Consider the following 19,681-nt stretch of genomic DNA (forward strand, 5'->3'; position numbering starts at 1 on the left):
GCGTTGAAAACAATACAGAGCCACTCTGTGCACCGTCTCCTGCAGTGTGGGAACCCCTGGCCGAGTGGCAGATCAGTTTTGCATATTTTCAGTTGTGAACAGCAGTAGCTAAAAGAAAGATGTTGTCAGAAAGTGGTAAGGCAGGGGTCAAGTATTAGCAGAGCTGTTTTCTGCTCCTGCTCATCGGATTGCTTCAGGTGACCTCCAGCCAAGCGGTTCCAGATCAGGGAGTGAACTCGCTAGGTTATGATGTTCCAGGAACATGCGAGTTGAATGCACAACCTCTCACCCCACAGCAGCTGTGGTCCATGATCTTGCACTTTGAGACAGTTCACACAGAGCTACTGCTCCATTAATGGTCTTCTGGGAGCGTTTGGGAGTCTGGGACATTTGGGTTCATTCTTCTGTGGGCAGAAGGTTCAGCATTCGCTGCGCTTCCCAGCCTGGCTTCGCAAAGTCAGAGGCCCTGAGCGCAGATCAGCCCAGATCCTCATCTGGGACACCAAATGTTTTCCTAAAATTCCCGGATTAGCCCAGCACTTTTAAGACCGTGTCCCGGCTTGCGCTGCGAGCGGTGCCAGGAACATTGTGTGCTCTGCCAGTCAGCACAAAGTTTGAACCCCCGAGGTGGTGAACCAGGCCGAAGGGAGCTTGGACCACGCGTAACGCCTCTCCGCTCTCATTGCAGGGAGATGACGGCCCAGACGTCCGTGGTGGATCTGGAGATATTTTGTTAGTGCACGCGACAGAGACCGACAGGAAAGGTACAGTGAATGCACCAGAGCAAAGCTGAGGAGTTCAGCCTGGTGTGGGCTCCTGCTGCTGTTCTTCCAAGTCCCTGCAGTGTGAGCAGTGCTGATGTGACTGCCACAGCTGGGCCAGGCTGGGGAGGACTGCAGTGATGATCCCCCAAGTTTTGGGGGGGGTCATGCTTAGCTTTGGTGGAACGGAGGTAAGCTGGATGAGCACCTGCTCCTTCCATTTCACAGCAGGCTGGTGTTAAATCCTCACAGCCTTGCCCCGATCTGGGAGGCGAGGCGCAGCGGTGGAGTTGGTGACAGTGCTGCATCAAAGTGAGAGATGGTTTGGGTCTGAAGCAGTGCCCGTGGGATCGGGCAGGCTACCCAGGTGCTACTGACACCCCTCGTTTCCCTGCTGCCTCACTGCCTAGTGCAGCTCTGTACTGCTTGCCTGCTGGTGGCCACCCAGACCCATTCAGGGAGGGAATCCACAGTACTTGAAGTGAGACGTGGGGGAGGGAAGCAGGGGGTGGCAACCCCTAGCTATATATTTGTTAAAACCCCGCCATCTCTCCAAACCCAGACACCGCCCACACGAAGCAGCTCCTTCCCGAGCGCTGTGACAAAGACAGCCCTTGCAGCATTTCCAGCGAGTGATTCTGAACCTGCCAAATGCATTTGTGCTGATGGCCTTAACCAGAATTGATCTCCTCATCTCCTGGGATGCAAGGCAGAATGCACTAACCCACTGAGCCACTCAGCTCTCATATTTCAGAGGTTTGATAGTCAAAGGGGAAATATCTTTCATGTGCATTTTTAAATGGCTGCCTTTTTACTGTAGCATAAGGTGTTTTCAATTACTTACCAGCACCATTCAGCTGGCGAGAAAATCCTTCCCCTGGCAGATATATGTCTGTGTTTACGTCAGGCAGCAAATCCAGGCACAAAGGACCAAAGATAGGAACATATTAGAGAAAAGCAGGCAGTTCATTGCACTATGTTTAGGTGTGTATATGTAAAAAAATATATATGTTGAAATGAGATGGTGGAAATACCCCTTCTGGAAAAGCTGAAACTGAAATAGAGAATCTCTGATTTACTCTTGCCATTCTCCAAAACAAGCATCATACTGGAAGAATTTCCCTCTTAAAGACAGCCACTGGATAAAGGGGTGTGTGTTAGAGCACCGGCTCACGAACAGGGAGCTCACAGGAGGCTGCAAGCAGTGAGGCGAAAGCTCTGGAGAACCTCTCAAGACTGGGGAAAACCAGAGCAGGATTTTAAATACACAGCAGCACGGCCAGGGAGAGCGGATGGGCGGAGGGGGATCTGCGCGGTGCGTGTCTCAGAATAGTCACAGAGCTTAGCCTGACACACTCTGCCAAGCCGCTGATCTGAATGGAGCACGGAGGAATTTGTGCTATGCTAACCCAGTGTTTGGGTGACTGCGAGGGTTAATGAATTAAGCTTACAATGAGAAGAATTCAGGGCTTGTAAATCAATCAGCCAAACGGCACAGAGGGGTATAGTTAAGAGGCTTTCCTTTAAAGATGAATTTCTTGGCAGCTTCGAGTGCCAGAGCAGACCAGCTGTATTACCTCACATCGCCTTTTGGGCAGATGGGAACCCAGAATAAACGTAACTCCACGCCCTGCTGCATGATGCTTCTTGTCCTTCTGACTTCTCTAAAGGAGCTAAATGGAATAAGGGATAAAAGGAGAACGTGGGATCTTTACGAGCAAAACCCACGGTCAGTTAAGTGCTCGCAGCCGCGTGCGCTTGCCGCCAGTGCAGGATTACAGCCGGACACGGCCTGGGGCTCACCCCGACGTGACCACCCAGCCTTTAGAGCTGTCCTTAGCCAGGAGCCAGCAGCGCTCTGTGATTTAGGAGCAAGAGGAAGAAGCGTCTCCACGAGGCTGCTGCCAAGAGAAACACCGCAGGTAGAGGAGAGGCACGGCTCTCGCAGCGATCCCTGCTGCTTCCCACCCTCCCCGCACAAAGGGCTGGTGTTACGGCACAGGGTGTGGGGCGCTCCTCGTCCTGCCCGCAGCCAGCTCTGCGTGTAGGGCCAGGCTCGAGCAGGCACAGCAGGAGCTTTTTCTCCCCTCGGTGCTAACGAGCCTCTGCCAGCAGTTGCAGCGGGCCAGGCAAGGGCAGCGTGCCATCCTGCTGCAGATGCTGACTGCAGCACCGAGAGGTTGAATATTGGGGCTATAAAACTCCCAGTTTGACCACTGCTGCCCACGGTGGCCAAGCCTTGCCTAGGCTGCAAGTGTGCTGCAGTCGTGGCCTGAAATCTTTCGCATTTGGAGTTCCTGCTTTTTCAGATGCCGTCCTCTGTACCAGCAGCCAAAGCTTTGTGGTTCTGGGGCCTGTAGCACTGCTGCAGATCAATAAACAGAAGTCGGCAGCGTGCACTGTGTCAGTGTTTGTGCCATGGCAGGTCATGGTCAGTTTTTGCAGTGCAATTTATTCTTTTGGCTGAAAATAATTTATATTTACACTCTCCTGGGGCAGGTTTCCTGGAACACAGCAAGGGCAGAGGATCTGCAGCACCATATCATCATATCAAAGCATGTAACATATCAAAACATATAAAAAAAAAAAATCTGATCATGAGGGAAACGACCACATTCATTTGCAGGGCTCTCTGCTGCCTGAGCAATAAGGGCACCCGCTTCTCATCTTTAAATTATCCCCAGCATTGTCAGCACGTTTTAATTTGCCCTGTTATTAAAAGCTCCTGTCCCACGAGCAGGTGTTTTCCACCAGCCCCTTCGGTGGTCACACAAGCTAGGAAGCAAATGGGAGCGCTGCAGATGGGAGCCAGGCCAGGGGGAACGGGGCAGTGTCACTTCTGCTCTTGTGCCGTAGGGTCCATCTGCTGGTAAGAAACAACAGCACAGCTTCTCTGTGAAGTGAATTCTGGTCAAAATGTGCACGTGTCTGTGTCCTCTTTCTGCAAGGCTGGATTCAACCTCGTACAAAGCTTACTTTTCTGAAAGCATGTTTGACTGAGGCTTCCTTGTCTCTCTCCACAGATCTGGTGCTGTACTGTGAAGCCTTTCTGACTACATACAGGACATTCATTACCCCTGAAGAGCTCATCAAGAAGCTGCAGTACAGATATCCTTTTGCATGAAAGGCAGCTTGCCCCAGGGACCATGGCTGAGCAGCATGAGCATCATGGAGGGAGTTGGTGACAAGTTTGGAGGATGCAGTCAGGAACGTGCTTGCCCTGCACCCCCTCCATTCTGCAGCCTGCAGGTGGGAGATGCTGCAGGGCACATCCACGTGGAGTGGAGCACTGGATCTGAGTGTAGTCACCAGGGGACCCTGGCAGGGGAGAAGAGCAGTTCAGATTTTCCATACAGAACTGGGGAAGAGCTCTTTTGTTTGGGACATCTTGTTTGTAGAATGGGGATCGTGTGTTCTGCCTTCCAGACAGGCGGTGGGGCAGCTGTAGGTTAACACTGCCAAGACACCTTTTCCCTCTTCCTACAAGAAATACAGCACAGTCCTCTTAGCACCCCAGCTCAGAGCTGAGCTTGTAAGTGCTGATGAGGCCGGGGCTCGTACGTGGCAGCGTGAACGTTTGTGTTTCTGGCAGGGCATGGGGAAGGCTTCTTGCTGAGCCCCCTGCCTGTGGTTCCTTCCCCTTGGTTCTGTCCTCGTGGCTCCCTTTGCCATCAGCTGCGTGGCTCAGTGGCTCGGTTCAGGCAGTGCAAAGACCTCGTGGGCTTTGCTCCTGTACGCCCAGGTCAAAGGGAGCCTGACGTCAGCCTGTCCTAAGGCACGGCTCATCACTGCCATCTGCAGCAGAGCCGCTGCTCCCCTGGCTCCTGCTGGGATCAGTGGATCCTGCCAAGGACGCAGCAAAATCTCACTGGAGAGCAGGTGTCAGTGAAAATATTGGCTGGGTCATTCCTGCCGGCCCTTCTTGATATTTGACTTACTGGCACCCTGTTTCTCTCTGCCTTTGTGCACCTGGTGGAAGCTCTTCCAACCTCTGCTGTCTCCCTCGCTGCTCTTCCCCTCGCAGAAAACTGGGCGATGAGAGAGGCAGAGGTGACATCTGAGAGCTGTTATCAGACCAGATGTCTTTAACCAGTGGGGGAGATGACAGCGTAGCAGTGCTGCTCATTAAATTCCACCTTAGAGATTAGAGCCTGAGGGTACACCTGCTCTGCCAGCATCAATCCTGCGAGGCCCCAGTACCTCCTCACATCCCTGCTACCTGCAGCTGGGGGCAGATTAATACCGTGCTAATTAGAGCCAGATTGGTGGCCCTTATCTCCTAGAAACTGAACACCCATTTCGGTCAAGACCGAACAGTTTCTGTTCTGATGTTCCTCGAGGCAGCTGTTCATTGTGCTCTGACTGCCGTAAGTTGATTCTTTAATTTGCAACCCACATATGAGAAGTTTTGCCACTTCCCAGACACGTTCAAGAAGCGAGTCAGTAAGAACACCTTCTTCGTGCTGGTGAGAGTGGTGGATGAGCTGTGGTGAGTTGCCTTCTTTGTTTTGGGGTGGGAAATGAATGGTCAGTAACCATACAGAAGCCTACCGGTTAAAAAAGTATCTCTGTATGTATGTGTGTGTTTTAAACCCTATAGATGATGACAGCTGAAATCCCCTACCCTGACCAACAAGATACCCGTAGTATACCCAGGGAACCCTCTTGTTGGGTGTGTCCTGTCTGGGTCAAGGATTTTAAAATAACCCTTGAAAGGGGAATCTCCAAGAAAGGAAGAGCTGGGAAGGGGAGGAATTTCAGTCACTCATTTCTGCTTGTGGGAAGGAACAAGGAGACTCTGCACAGACACAAATTCTCTAGCTCGGAGCTGTAGCGCTGATGCCTTCCATTGGTTTTCCATCTTTCAGCTTGGTGGAGCTGACAGAGGAAATTCTCAAGCTGCTGATGGACCTGGTGTTCCGGCTGGTCTGCAACGGGGAGCTGAGCCTTGCCAGAGTGTTACGCAAAAATATCCTCGATAAAGTAGATCAGAAGAAAATGCTAAGGTTTGCCAATTCCACCAAACCTCTTGCAGCCCGTGGGGTAGCAGCCAGGTGAGGAAGCGTGCACATAACCATATTTTGGTTCTGTCTGAGAGACGAGGTGTCCCTTCGTTGTGGACACAACGTTTATTCTCAGTCCAAAACATAAGAAAGGGAAGAAATTAGGTCACATTTTCTTATCCTTTATTTTTCATCCTTCTCTCCTACAGGCCGGGGACCCTGCATGATTTCCACAGTCACGAGATAGCTGAGCAGCTGACCCTGCTAGACGCTGAACTCTTCTATAAAATCGAGGTACGGAGATAAGGATGGGGTGAGGGCAGAGGGAGGGATTTGAACACAATCTCTGCAATCTCTGGTATTCCCAGCACACCTGCTGCATTGTAGGAGACAGCTGAACTCGTGTCAGCAAAAGACTGCGAGCAGAGGCTGTGACTGGGAATCTTAAGGCAGAAATCCCGTGCTAATGTGTGGTATTCTCCCACCCCTCTCTTCTTCTTCCTTGACAGATACCAGAAGTTTTGCTTTGGGCGAAAGAGCAAAATGAAGAGAAGAGCCCCAACCTGACACAGTTCACAGAGCACTTTAATAACATGTCCTACTGGTAAGGAGCTCAGGGCAACCAAGGCATGAACTGTGCTTAGCGTCCGGTGTCCTAGAGTTCAAGACAATGCTTGCAGAGTTGGGTTCCCTGAAGTATACATGTACATGTTTTTGGCCAGGAACTAGATGCCAGGCTCTCGGAGACCCCAGAGCACAAGAGAAACAAAATCAGGAGGGTTTTGGAAGGCCCTGTAACCTGAAGGAATTACTGTTAGTATTGAGCTCTTCAAACAAACTTTCCCCTTGCAAATGAATGCAGTCTGTGAAGGGTTATTGTTCTCATCCTTGGAATTATTCTGTCTTTGTTGTGAATTAAAGTGCTCCATTTAAGTTGGAGATACCATGAACTTTTTAGTATTGTTGGTCCTTCCTCATTAGCTACTGGTTTTGTAAATGAAACAGCAAGAAATCTGAGATCTGCTGAAATAGGTTTATCTTTCTGTTTTGTTTTTTTTTTTTTCTGTCTGATTTTCCAGGGTCCGTTCAATAATAATGTTACAAGAGAAAGCCCAAGACCGAGAGAGGCTGCTCCTTAAATTTATAAAGATTATGAAGGTACCAGCTTGTTTCTTGCTATGCATCACACACGCTGTTCATTAAAGGAACTGGAGAGTGGGACATGACAGTTGGTAGAGCTGTTTGATGCTCCAAGCCTTTCCAGATTTCTGGAGTAATTGGTATGTTCTCCTTCTTTACAGCACTTACGAAAGCTGAATAATTTTAATTCCTATCTGGCAATTCTTTCTGCACTGGATTCTGCACCCATCCGAAGGCTGGAGTGGCAGAAACAAACCTCAGAGGTGAGGAGCAGCACAGCACGGGCTCTCTTAATTGGGGGAAAAAAGCTAACTGTGGTCGCAGGGTGAAACAGCTGGGTGGGTGTTAAGAGCTCAGGGACATCCCAGGATGGAGAGACAGTGGATGAATGCTCTCTAGTGGAAATAATGCCACAGTGGGAAAAGACTGGGAAATTGTCACATAACCCAAATATTCTGTGCTGGCAGCCTGCAGTGCTGCTGGGCTTCCTGACAGCTGCCAAAGTGCCAGCGCTGTCACAGGCTGCGAGAACAGCCTCCTGCTTCCTCCCTGCAAATTGAAGGCTTGGTGAAGAGGTGTTTGCAGGACGGCCTTAACACCCTTGGGGGAGAGGTTACAAGGATGGGTTTGCGGCAGTGACCGGGGCTTTGTGTTCTGCTAGGGCCTGGCTGAGTACTGCACGCTGATCGACAGCTCCTCGTCCTTCCGAGCCTACCGAGCAGCTCTGGCTGATGTGGAGCCTCCCTGCATACCTTACCTGTGAGTTGGTCGTTCCTTTCCTCTGCTCTTCTGCACGCTCAAGTGGTTTCTTCAACAATTTCTCAGCAGCTTCTGCTCAGCTCAGCACTCCTCTTTTGGCCGACATGTAAAACAACCCATCAGTGTGCCACGTCAGACCCCTGTGCCCGCTCTGAGCAATGTGTCCCCTAGCAGGGACATCCCTTGGCACGGCTCCTCCTCCACTGATACTGCGTTCCTGGTACAGGATGGCTGGATTTCTCCAGACAGTCACCACCAAACATCTCATTCCCTTTTGTAACCATCAGTCAAAGCTCAGACCACCTCCTGCTGTTTCAGATGCTTCACTCCGTGTCTCAGCTTCCTTTTTGTAAAGGTGATTTGGCTGTGGCAAAGGGAAGACCAAGTGGCTGGATCTTTAGGTGACGCCTTTCAACTTGGGGCTTGTGCACTGTGAAATAAATATTCCAGTGAGGAGAAATGGATCCCACAGCTTCAAGCTGCTTCGTGTTCCCCTGCAACAGCTCTGATTCTGATGACTTAAGAGCTGATAAAATAGGAAGCTTCCTTGTCAAACACAGACTGCTTCGTCGTGTTTCTAGATGAAGGCTTGAAGCCCTTGCCCTTCTCCATAAGGGCCCTCTGATCTAGAGCTCAGATTTGCTCTGTGTTTATGCCAGTAAAATTTCTAGTCTTGCTTTCTTCCATCATAAAAGTCCTGTAGGAAGATGCTGTGCACATACACAGCTTCTCTCTGTCTGGGGACCACAGGAGGGATGCAGAGGAGCTGGGGAGGCAGAGGGAGGAGGGAGCACAGACCCTCTCGCTCTCAGCTCTGCATGTGATGAAAGGTTCTTAGCACCTGAACACCTTCATGTCTGCTGCTGGGAAGACTTTTCCCTCTAGTTTAGAATTGCAACGCTGCCGGCAGCAGCAGGAGGAGGTAGTTAGATGTGGCGCTGCCTTTGGCCAGCTCTCCTGCCTGTGTGTGACAAACACCTCGACTTGTTTGCCTAATCCCTGGCCCGCTGCCCCTTTCTCTCTTTCAGAGGCCTGATTCTGCAGGACCTGACCTTTGTTCATCTGGGAAACCCAGATTACATTGACAGCAAAGTCAACTTCTCTAAGCGCTGGCAGCAGTTTAACATCCTGGACAGCATGAGGTGCTTCCAGCAAGTGTAAGTGCAGCGGGGGGAGCGGAGCTGGGGGCACTGCTGGGGGTGGAGGCATCGTGATAGAGAAGAAGGGAGACTGGCTCTGGTCGTGGTCTCCTTCCCTCTCTGGGTTAGATAAGGCTACAAAGGTGTGGTGGCATTTTTCTTGGAGTCCCAGCGTAGCAGCATAGTTCCTGTTCTCCCTTTTCACACGACAGTTCCTGCTCCAGGCTGTGCCATGGCTGGTTCTTCTCCGGGTTATGAAGGGTTTTCCTAAAGGGCATCTCACAGCAGATCCAACTGCCAGCTTCAGTGCTGGGGGTCTTTATCCCCACTTCAGCAGCGAGCGTGATGGTTTTTCCCTTCTCTGTGTCACACCCCTGCCACAAGCAGTGGGCTCAGGCCATGCAGAGCGCGGTGCTGGGTCTATGCTGGAGCCGGGTGGGGGTGGCACCGGGCTGGGGAGGTCCCTGGCAGCCCCGTGGTTGACTGCAGCCTCTCTCCATGTCCCGCAGACATTACGACATCAAAAGGAACGACGACATCGTGTCCTTCTTCAACGACTTCAGCGACCACCTGGCGGAAGAGGCCCTGTGGGAACTGTCCCTCAAAATCAAACCTCGGAACATCACGAGGCGGAAAACGGACCGGGAGGAGAAAACCTAGGAGGAGGGGGGGGCTGTGCGAGCGAGGAGAATTGCTCGGCAGATGCGCAGAGGGCAGCTATGAGACTGGAGTTCAGTATTTGTACCTGTTACTGGGTGACGCACCCTCCCTCCCGGCTGGCAGCGATCGCTGGGCGTGCGAGCGTCGGGCCGCTGAGGGCAGAGATCAGCCAGCGCTCGCTGCACTCGCCTTCCTCCTCCTCCCGTCCCTCTGTGCCATCAAGCAGCTTTAACCCCGAGGAGAGAGCTTCGTGGAAGGAGGGTCCCAGGCAAAGCGTGTTACAGGTGGTGTTGGGAGAGAGCCGGGCTTTTGGTTTCGTCCGTGGAGGAATCGGCAAGAGCTCGGCGCCCACGGGCCGGTCGCGGCAGCGCAAGCAGCCGTGGCAGGAGAGAGGTTTTTGAGTCTCGCCCACGCCGCCACCTCGCAACGTGTTTGTCCCTAGGAGACGAGGATGGAAGAGCCTCCGCTGTCTGCCAGGGGAGCTCTGCTTTCGGAGAGCTTGCATTTGTTTACAGGGGTCTTCGGTTTACCCCAGATCTCTCTCACCTCCTTTCTGGGAGGAAGGCACCGGTTGTAGATACAGAAGAGGCACTGAAAACGTGGGCAGGGACCCGCCGTCTCCAGTCATCGTACCCCCCCCTCCTCCTCTTAGATCTCATTATTTAAACGGTCATCCCTCCAAACCCTGAACCAGAGACTTCCCGAGGTACTGCGGTCCACCCGTGCGTGGACCCGTGTCTGTTAGTGACGGTACTAGCTTTTGCACAGTAAGTTCTGTAGTATACGACTGTAAATATTAGTGTGTAGAATCCAGTGAGGAATTTTTTTTTTTTTTGATGCATGTCCGAAAAAACCCGTGGGTTTATAGGAAAAGGAAAGAAAAAGTGCAAAACATTACGTATAAAACTCCCACCCCATGACAACGGCGTTCAAGTACTGGAAGGAAGGAAGGAGGCTCGGGGCCGGCTGTGGGGCTGGAGGAGTTGGGGTCCCCTCTGGGGTGGTGACAGCCAGCAGGGACGGAGCCCAGCCCGCTGGCCCCACCGCCTCGCTCCTCTCCTCTCCTCTCCTGTCGTTGCCAATTTTTTTTCTCGGGGGTTTCCCCTCCCGGATAGCCCCGGTGCTGAGCTCCTTGCCCCATGCTCTGGAAGCAGCCCCAGCCAGGCCCTGTCCCCAGCCCTACCCGGCACAGGAGAGGGGTGAGCACTGCCCGCCCAGCGTAACCCATCTGTCTGTCTGTCCGTCTGTCCGGTGTGCCTTATTCAGCCCCTCCCTGTCCCCTCCTGTCCCCTCCGTCCCCTCTCCCAGGGTGTCCTTGCCAGTGCCGCCCCAGCTGGGCCCTTTCCCCTCCCTCCTTTCTGTCCTCATTCAGTTGTTTACAGGGTGGGTCGTGGTTTTGAGCATTTGCTGTAGATTTTATCAGCCTTGCAAGGCCTTTTTCAGACCCATGGCACGTGGTCACAGGTTTTTAAGCCTTCGTCCCACAAAATCCTGCAGTTTTAGAGCAGTGGCTCGTACAGGATGTTTTGCAGAGCATCCTTGATTTGTTTCTCAATAGCAGGTCAATGTTTGCTAAGCCTCTGTTTATTCTGGGTGAATCAGAGGTGCGAGCACTTCCTTCTACAGATTGCAAAGCCTTTGCGGCTCCCTGGACGTGCTGGCTCCAGCTGCCAGCCTGCAGCAGGGCACACCGGTGGCGTTACCCCATCCTCAGGCCTGTGTCCAGCTCGATCGCGCCCCTGAAGCTGCAGGCAGCGGGCTCCCAGCACCTCGCCCCACGCTGCCCAAGCTGCTGCAGTGGCCTCCAAGACGCCCGTGGTGGGATCCAAACCGAGACACCTGCATCGACAGCGGCAGCCCCGTGAGAGCAAGACACGGCACAGTGAAGCAACACGTCCAGTTCGTGCGTCCGCATGGGCTTTGCAGTCTGGTTTTGAGAGCAAAGCAAAATTCTCGAGCGTTTCCCCCGCCCTCCCCTTCGTGCCCTCGCAGTCCCCAGAGCAGGAGGAGCAGGGCTCTCGCTGTGCCAAACACGACACCTGAGTCAGAACACTTCAAAAGCTTTTTATTTTGTTTTATGGCACTACCAGCCCTGGAGCTGCATGCCACGTCTGGTCAAGGCTTTGCAACCCCTGAAGGCTTCGCAGCCTTTGAAGCAGGAAGTAGTACTTTGGTTTTGCTTTGTAAATAAGATTTTAAAAAAAAACAACCTGACGAGACTGTGAAAAGGCAAAATCCGATCTCTGGCTGGCACAGGGCTCTGCTGGCTCTGAACAAGTCACTACCACCGCTGTGTGCTGTAGCATAGGCTGTTCCTAGGAGTATCGTGTGTGGTGATAGCACTAAAACACCCCATCGGTTCAGTTCCCCGCGTGCCGGGCTGCGTGGGGAGGCGCAGCGTGGCGTGGGCTTGATGCCCCTGCTGCCGAGGGGGCTGCTCCCCTTCCCCTGGCCATGTGTGAGCTGCTTTCAGTTCTCACCCTGCGTGTGGAGCCCAGAGCCCCCTGCTCTGGGGCAGCAGGGGCTCAGCTCACGGCGTGGGGCCGGGAGGCACGAGACGGGCACGGCCGCAGCTCCTCGGCCAGCAAAAAGCGCCGAGCGCGGCCACGGCTGGTGCAGCTGCGAGCCCCTCGCCTCCCTCGGGGGGCAGCGGGGATCTCGGGCTCCTCGCTGGGCAGGGAGGGGGGGAAGCGGTGCCCAGCGCCCCGCGCTGCCCCCAGCCTCTCCCCCCACCCCCAGCTGTTGGGCTGTATTATAGATTTCCCACTAACCCGGTCCTGATGGTGGCATCTTCCCGCAGACATTTCAAACCTGTAACTTTTATATTAAAGACAAATAAACACCAGTAACGAACCCGCCTAACGATCCTGTTTACAGTGCATGCAGCAGTCTGTGGATTAAAGTGACAATCAAATCCGCTTCTTGAGCTGGTGTGGCCTCATGTTTTCTCATGACCCCCCCAGGTTTTCCCCTGCTGTTGGCCCTTTTTGCTTTTAAGTTTCCCCTGTCAATCACTTCCTTACCTCCCAGCAAGCTGCTGTCACCCCAGCAAAAGCCCCTGGCACAGCCCAGGGACCTCAGGGGGACGTCTGGCTCCCTCTGGGCACCGATGTGCCCACTGTTGGGGCCAGGGGCTCCTTTCCCCGCAACGCGTGGCACAGCCCTGCCAGCACAGCGGCCTCACGCTGACTGCCCATGGCTATAAATAATCCCTGCGGCTGCCTGGGCGGCCCCCACACACGCTCCCGCGCTATTTCAGACCTGGACGGGGTTCAAAATTCCTCTGGAAATAATCGGCATCCACTGGCTTGGGAGGAGGATGCCCAGACACCGAGCGAGCCCGCAACGCCGGCTCCTCGCAGCGGTCCCAGCTGCACTTGCGGGGGCTGCAGGCTGCATGCCCCCGGCCAGGTTTTGGGGCCCCCATTCCCAGCAGTATTACGCCGTGACCCCAAATTCTCCAGCTTAGGAGCTGCTGCGCTCACTCCCAGCCCAGGTGGCACCCCAGGAACAGTGGTGATGGTCTGGGGGCTCCCAGCAGCCTCCCCCTGGCTGGCTCAGGGAGTGGCTGCTTCTGGGGGAAATGCCAGGTTGGGCACTCACAGGAGGGTTTGTGCTAAATTTTGTGAGAAAAGCCACGGTCAAGGGTCCGCGGTGTGCACAGAAAAGAGAAGCTTTGGCTGTGCCTGTATTTTATTTAAAACTGGAAGCAGCAAGAAGGTGGTGATACAGCATAGTTAAGTGTGCAGAATGATCATAAAAGCTAAAATACGTATTTTTATATTTTCTCACATTATTAATTACTGGGAGGGGGAGGGTGCACTTGGACGCCCAGAGCAGCAGCTGCCTGTGCGGAGCAGTCGCACGCTTTGGCCTTTCATTAACTTCTTGGCCATTTACTCCATTTCCAGCCCCAAACCTGCGAGGTGCTCCCCCTGCCAAGCAGCCAGCGTGCCTCCTGCTGCGTCCCTGAGCTCCGCTGCCGGGTATTTTGCTCCTCCAAGGGACAATCCCGGCAGCTGGACTAAATAACCTGCTGCAGAGCCCGATCCTGCGGTGCAGCGGGGCCAGAGCAGCTCCTTGCCAGCTCAGGCAGGGCTTGGCACCAGTATTGCTTTGGTCCGCGTCCGTCCTGCCTGGGCTGTGGCTCCTGGGCAGCCAGCGAGCACCTGCACTACCTCGGCAGGGCGATTCCTGATGGTGCCCGGTTGTCACCTTCCTCCCAGTGCTCACCCTCCTCCCGCAGCAGCCCCGGCAACACCACATGGGCACCGCGGCCGCTCTGCCCACCCGGAGCCCCCCAGGCTGCAAGGAGCCCCCCGCACGCTCCGTGCCGCTGGGGCTCGGGGCCCTGTCATAGGTAGAGGGCCACCAGGACGTAGACGACCCAGCTGAAGGAGGCAAAGAGGCCGAAGAGCAGGCTGAAGAGCACCAGCGACTGCGCCTTCTTGGACGCCGCCTTGGCCTGGGCCAGGTCCCCGCGGCTCAGCGCGGCGCGGGTCTGGCACAGGGGGGAGAAGGAAGCGAGAGGTCAGCGGAGCCCTGGCGGGGATGAAGGACGGGTTTGGGGCGAGCTGCCCCTCGCCACCCTTACCTCGTGGGAGTAGACGAGCGCCACGACGCCGGTCAGCAGGCAGCAGAAGACGGTCACCAGCACCGACTCCACCAGGTAGTCCTTGGGCGGCCGCTGGCTGGAAGCAGGCGAAGCGGGGCCGGGGCGCAGCTCGAACTGGAAGGCAAAACGGGGGGCGTCAAGGGTGGGGTGGGGGGGCACCCACCGGGCTCGGACCCCCTGAGGGGTGTTGGGGGGGGGTGCCGGGACCCGGCCACGTACGGGGATGAAGGGCGGGGGAGCGCCGGGCTGCGGGCAGGGCTGGAAGGTGCTGGAGGGCGGCGGGGCGAAGGGCGGGCAGAGCAGGTGGGCGCTGCGGGGGTCGGGCGGCGAGTAGGGCGGCGGCTCCCCCTCCAGGGGACCACCACCGCCGAGCACCGCCACCGCCACCACCCGCGGGCCCCGCTCCGCTCCCTGAGGGACCCCGACCCCGGCCCCGGCCGCCTCCATGAGGGGGGCGCTGAGGGGGCACCGCGGGCGGCCCCGGGCCCGCACCTGGAGGCAGCCGGGGCCCGCCCCGCGATGGGGCCCCGCCGGCGTTAATCATTGACCGGGCTGGGAGCGAGCACGCGGCTGGCAGCGGGGCCGCCCCCCCCGCCGGCTGCCCCCTTTGGGGCCGTGCCCGCGCCTCCCCCCCCAGTTCCCCCCCCCCACACCCTCCGCGGACTACATCTCCCGGCGTGCCCCGCGCCCCGTGCCCCCCCCCTTCCCTTGTGTCCCCCCCCCCCTCCCCGTGATGGCGTCCGCCGGTGGCGGCCCCGGCTCAGGGCCCGGTGTTGGCAGCGCGGAGCCGGAGCGGCCGCAGCCGAGGCCGTTCCTCATCGGCGTCAGCGGCGGCACCGCCAGCGGCAAGGTGAGCGCTGGGGGAGGTTGGGGGGGGGGATTATGGAGGCTCCCCTCAGCCCCCCCCCGCCTCAAGCCGCCCGTCTCAGTCCACAGTGTGCGAGAAGATCATGGAGCTGCTGGGGCAGAACGAGGTGGAGCAGCGGCAGCGGCAGGTGGTGATCCTCAGCCAGGACCGCTTCTACAAGGCGCTGAGCGCCGAGCAGAAGGCCAAGGCGCTCAAGGGGCAGTACAACTTCGACCACCCCGGTGAGCTCCGTTGTGGGGGTCAGGGTGGGTTTTGGGGTGGGTCTGGGGGGGTTTTGGAGTCGGGGTTGTGTTGTAACCGCAGCCCCGCCGCCTCCTCTCTGCCCCCGAGCATCGGTGTTCCCAAAGGGAGCTGAGAGCTGGGGGGGGGTCAGTGAGGAGTGCTGGAGGGGTGGGAGAGCACAAAAAGGGCTTTTCCCCACCAAAATGCTAGTTTGTGTTTCCAGTGTCCCTGCCAGTCTCATGAAAGCTCGGAGGTTGCTGCAGGCAGCGCCTGCCCTGTAACTGCACCGTGCAGGGAGCGATGTCAGGGAGGTGGAGGGCACCCAGGCCTGCTCGATGCTCTCATCGCCTCGTTTGTGGCTGTGGAAAGGCTCTGTAATAAACCACAGCGACTCCCAAATTCTTTCCTGGTATTTCTTGTCCACATAAAGAACTGCTCTGCTTGCTCTGGGGCACACTGCTAATTGCAAGTGAAACGATGATCTGCCCTTGGCTGAAGTTTAGTGCCTGCTAGAAAGAGGGTGGATAACACTGGAAAAGTGTTACAAATGTCTGAGGTTTTGTAAACAATTTTCAGCTAACAGAGGTGCACAAAATTATGCAATTAGCGAGTAAAATTGCACTATTAGCAACTTTACATTTGGATTTTTAAACTAATTGTATTGTTGTTCCTTAAGAACAGCAAATTCTCTCTTCCTCATTTCTGAAACCAAATATAACGATTGTAATTTGGGTGGGGGTGTCAGACCCCTGCTGGTAGGGAAGAATAAGCCGTGAGTTCCTTTTTTCCTAGTGTGACTGGACAGCGTGCTTTTCCTACAGGACTAGGAAATCTGAGCAGAGCGCTTGATGTAGCTGCATCTGAACTTCTTCCTCTTTCAAACCTTCCTCTTGCAGACGCTTTTGATAATGATTTGATGCACACAACCCTGAAAAATATTGTGGAGGGGAAGACAGTCGAGGTACCCACCTACGACTTCGTGACCCATTCTAGGTAGGTGTCAGTTCTGTGTACTCTCTGGCTGGTGTTGGTATCCCCAGGCACAGCGGGGACAGACTGCTCCGTGTGGTGCAGGCCCCACGTAACAGCGTGCTCTGGGTATTTCTGTCATGGCAGGCTGGCGGAGACGACTGTGGTTTATCCTGCTGACGTCGTTCTCTTTGAGGGGATCCTGGTTTTCTACAACCAAGACATTCGGGACATGTTCCATCTCCGGCTCTTTGTGGACACCGATTCCGACGTCAGGCTGTCCCGCAGAGGTACTGCACTGCTGTCAGTGTTCTGCTGGTGTTCCTCATCCCTCCATGTGGCAAAACTCATGTGTTTTTGTTTGTTTTTTTTTTTTAATTTTTCTGTTGTAGTTCTGCGAGATATGAAACGGGGGAGGGACCTTGAGCAGATCCTCACCCAGTACACCACGTTCGTCAAACCTGCCTTCGAGGAGTTCTGTTTACCGGTACCAAATGTCTCACTAACCTGATTTGTGATTTCTGGGAAGAGAAGGAGCAGAGTCACCTGGGGATTGGCTGCACTGTAGATGCAGCAGCAGTTGCAACAGCTTTTGATATTTGCATTTCATGAATGAGTTCTATGCTTTGCCCTTTGCCTCATCTATGTCCCTTCTTGTAAGCACCACGGAAATCTCCGGCACCTATGCGTGTTTTATTACTGCTCGCGGCAACAGCTATTGTAGCATAGGGCCCTTCGACTGGGAAAACTCCCTCTCTGCGTTTATTCTTAAGTCTTGCAGAAAGAAAGAAGAGATGGGTCTTGCATTGTGTGGTGTAGCAGGCAGACTTTATAACTCTATAATGGTCCGCCTCTGATTTTCTCCACTGTTCCCTGTTGAGAGTCTGCTGAAAACCAATTTAGGTGCTCACAGAACCAAATTGATTTGTAAAAACCCTTTGAGGACAAAATCCTGTATGTAGATAAAATAAGATGGAAAAGAGTAGCTCAGGGGTTTGTAGAAGTACTCATTAGGAATGCTGGACTTACCAGCCTTTTTGTAAGTAGGAAAAAAATTGAAAAGCAGGGGCCACGTGGATGGTAAAAATCAATGAAATGCCATCAGAGGCAGGAAGGAATTTCACACGTGCACTGGGTACCTTTGGCTTGCAGCAGAGATTTAGCAATGGCTTGTGAAATGCTGATTAGATCCAACTCTTTACAGACTTCAGCCTCAATGTGACAGCACACTCTTCTGAAGTGTAAAAGCAAGTACCCTCCACGCTTGGCCTACTGCTTCTTCATGGTTAAAAACTACAAAGATCAAGCCCCAGCCTTAAATCTGCTGTATGGTACCCAGCATAACTTCTAAATTACTGACAGAGAACTTTAACTTACAAGACCAGAGCATAAAACCTCCATCTCTGCACTCAATTTCTGGTTTTAGCAAGTTCTTCTTAGAATAAACCTGCCTTTCCCCAGTAACGGTCTCTATCACCCTTGCTGTTTTGCAGACAAAGAAGTATGCAGATGTGATCATCCCCCGAGGAGTTGACAACATGGGTAAGAGGGAATCCAGTTCTTTGCCTGATTTCTCTGGGGAGACCACGTATGGGGCTGGCGAGAGCACATGGCACGTCCCTGCCTTGTTTGCATGCTTTTAAGCATCCAGTGTTCTGCTGGTGGGGAGAGAGCTGCTCAGAGCCTGCCCTGGATTACCAGCTGCTCAGGCTATGGAGGGCTGGAACCAAGTGATAAGGAATTGGAGATGCAAAACAGGACACCAGTTCTAAAGCTGATGCTGGAATTGCTGGTCCCTGCTGGGCTCTGACCTCACTGCAGAGGGTCGGCATGCCTTCATTTAAGGGCTGGTTGTTAAAACTTGAGTTGGATGGGGCTGGATGCTCCACATTTTCTAGATAGTTCAGCCAAAAAAGCCTACGCCTGTCCTGTATTTCCCATTCCTCTCTGCAGTTGCCATAAACCTCATCGTGCAGCACATTCAAGACATCCTAAATGGAGACATCTGCAAGTGGCAGCGAGGGGCAATGAACGGCCACGGTCGGACCTACAAGCGCCCGTTCCCTGAGCAAGCAGAGAGCAGCACCGTGCTGGCAGCTGGCAAGCGGTCCCACCTGGAGTCCAGCAGCCGTCCGCACTAACCAGTCAGCCCGAAGGATTTGCCTCTGGTCCACACCAGCACTGAAGACAACTTTGGGAAAGAAAGACTTCAACAAAGCGGTTGGTGAAGTGCCCTTTAAATTGTCACAGCAGCATTGGGGCTGCTGGTGCAAAACTTCTTGCGGAGAGAAGAGGAAGGAGTTGGACTACTGCCCCTCTCCCCTCAAAAGTCCCTCCCCTGTCTCCCCGAGATGTCTGATCTGTTCTGTTACTCAATGAACTGGCTAAAGGCGGTTCTGCCTGCCTTTTTACTTTTTAATTTTCAAAATGGAATCTGTTGCTGAAGCCTCACGTGAAAGGTGAATGTTACCAGGTATTTAGCAAGATACCCCCATTCCCTGATGCTGCTGGTTCTTAGCAGGGAGATCAACTGCCTAACCAGTCTCTTTTTCCCAGACTAGATCACACCCTCTTAATTCAAACAAGCAGGTGCAGCCCTTACTCTTCTCCACCTTGCTTGGGACCTTGAGTTCTGGCACTGCTCTCCTGCTGGCCAACCTCCTTTGTAACGTGTGGGGGGAGGAAGTCACCTGTAGGGTAATCTCTCTCCCAGGATAAAACAGAGCCAGTCTGGGACAAAGGGAGACTTACAGCTCACTGAGGACAGGCCCGAGAGGTGGTGTGATTCTCATTCCTAAGTGATACCTTCAGGATAAGCTCCTGAGCCTTGCTGCGCTGTATGCAGAGGTTTCAATTTTTGTACCCTTGAATGTCAGTGAATGTATGAGCTCCAACTGGATTGAGTTGCTCATGGAAACAGAAACGGCCTTGTCAGTATTAGTGTCGTTTGGGGCATTTCTGTACTGCTGGTTGCAGATTCTGCTGGGCGGAATCCGTCCGCTTCCAGAGCTGGGTGGTAAAATTGGCAAGGGGGAAAGCTGTGAATTGCAAGACCCTCCTTCTGATGGCACAAACAGCTGGCTGAACTCACAAATGTTCTGGTTTTCTAACAAAACAAACAAACAAAAAAAAAAAAAACCACCACCACCATCAACATAAACCAGACAAGAAGCTGGTAGTGTAAGCACTGACAGCCAAGTTTCTGAAGTTTACCCCAAGTAAGTGATACTGCAGCAATATAAAGTTTCTGGAAAAAAAATATGAAATAAAGGTGGGCCATTGAAAATGTCCTTGTTGTATCCTTCTCAGATCTGTACGTAGAGTAATTTTAAGAATGGGTTGAGGGGAAAATGTTAGGAAAACTAATTTTTTCATATTTGATTATAGTTTTTTTCTAAACCAGAGTCTGGCTGTCTTGTTTGTGGATGTGTTACTTTGGCTAATAAAGAAATGAATCAACAGTGAACAGAAGTGACCATTCTATATAAAAGTGTTGTTGTGCTACATCTACTACACCAGCAGAAAGGTATAAAAAGGAACACCTC

At 53.7% G+C, this 19,681-nt stretch overlaps 3 protein-coding genes across 8 annotated transcripts in view; 2 read left to right on the plus strand and 1 right to left on the minus strand.

Annotated features, from left to right (window-relative positions):
• Window positions 1-12,385, plus strand: part of RAPGEF1 (Rap guanine nucleotide exchange factor 1) — an 85,956-nt gene extending 73,571 nt beyond the window's left edge. For 4 of the 6 annotated variants that reach the window (XM_082775640.1, XM_082775643.1, XM_082775641.1 and 1 more), the window contains 11 exons: window positions 689-764; window positions 3,785-3,869; window positions 5,158-5,250; window positions 5,630-5,815; window positions 5,974-6,058; window positions 6,274-6,368; window positions 6,844-6,922; window positions 7,066-7,167; window positions 7,566-7,663; window positions 8,692-8,820; window positions 9,312-12,385. In XM_082775640.1, the coding sequence (XP_082631766.1) occupies window positions 689-764; window positions 3,785-3,869; window positions 5,158-5,250; window positions 5,630-5,815; window positions 5,974-6,058; window positions 6,274-6,368; window positions 6,844-6,922; window positions 7,066-7,167; window positions 7,566-7,663; window positions 8,692-8,820; window positions 9,312-9,462 (1,179 nt within the window). In that variant the 3' untranslated portion in view covers window positions 9,463-12,385. The remainder of the gene's footprint in view (window positions 1-688; window positions 765-3,784; window positions 3,870-5,157; window positions 5,251-5,629; window positions 5,816-5,973; window positions 6,059-6,273; window positions 6,369-6,843; window positions 6,923-7,065; window positions 7,168-7,565; window positions 7,664-8,691; window positions 8,821-9,311) is intronic. The other 2 variants (XM_082775644.1, XM_082775645.1) reach the window with 2 other exon arrangements.
• A 787-nt stretch (window positions 12,386-13,172) lies between these two features.
• Window positions 13,173-14,608, minus strand: PRRT1B (proline rich transmembrane protein 1B). The gene is made up of 3 exons (XM_082775648.1): window positions 14,297-14,608; window positions 14,057-14,191; window positions 13,173-13,963 (listed from the first exon to the last, which is right to left on the minus strand). Exons 1-3 carry the CDS (start codon window positions 14,522-14,524, stop codon window positions 13,817-13,819), a joined length of 510 nt encoding a protein of 169 aa, XP_082631774.1. The 5' UTR covers window positions 14,525-14,608; the 3' UTR covers window positions 13,173-13,816.
• A 190-nt stretch (window positions 14,609-14,798) lies between these two features.
• Window positions 14,799-19,626, plus strand: UCK1 (uridine-cytidine kinase 1). Its single transcript, XM_082775324.1, has 7 exons — window positions 14,799-14,927; window positions 15,007-15,166; window positions 16,064-16,160; window positions 16,284-16,426; window positions 16,529-16,623; window positions 17,630-17,678; window positions 18,090-19,626. Exons 1-7 carry the CDS (start codon window positions 14,811-14,813, stop codon window positions 18,275-18,277), a joined length of 849 nt encoding a protein of 282 aa, XP_082631450.1. The 5' UTR covers window positions 14,799-14,810; the 3' UTR covers window positions 18,278-19,626.
• The last annotated feature ends 55 nt before the right edge of the window (window positions 19,627-19,681 follow it).

This window comes from Aythya marila (genome assembly GCF_965140915.1).
Source record: "Aythya marila genome assembly, chromosome: 19".
Classification (NCBI taxonomy): Eukaryota; Metazoa; Chordata; class Aves; order Anseriformes; family Anatidae; genus Aythya; species Aythya marila.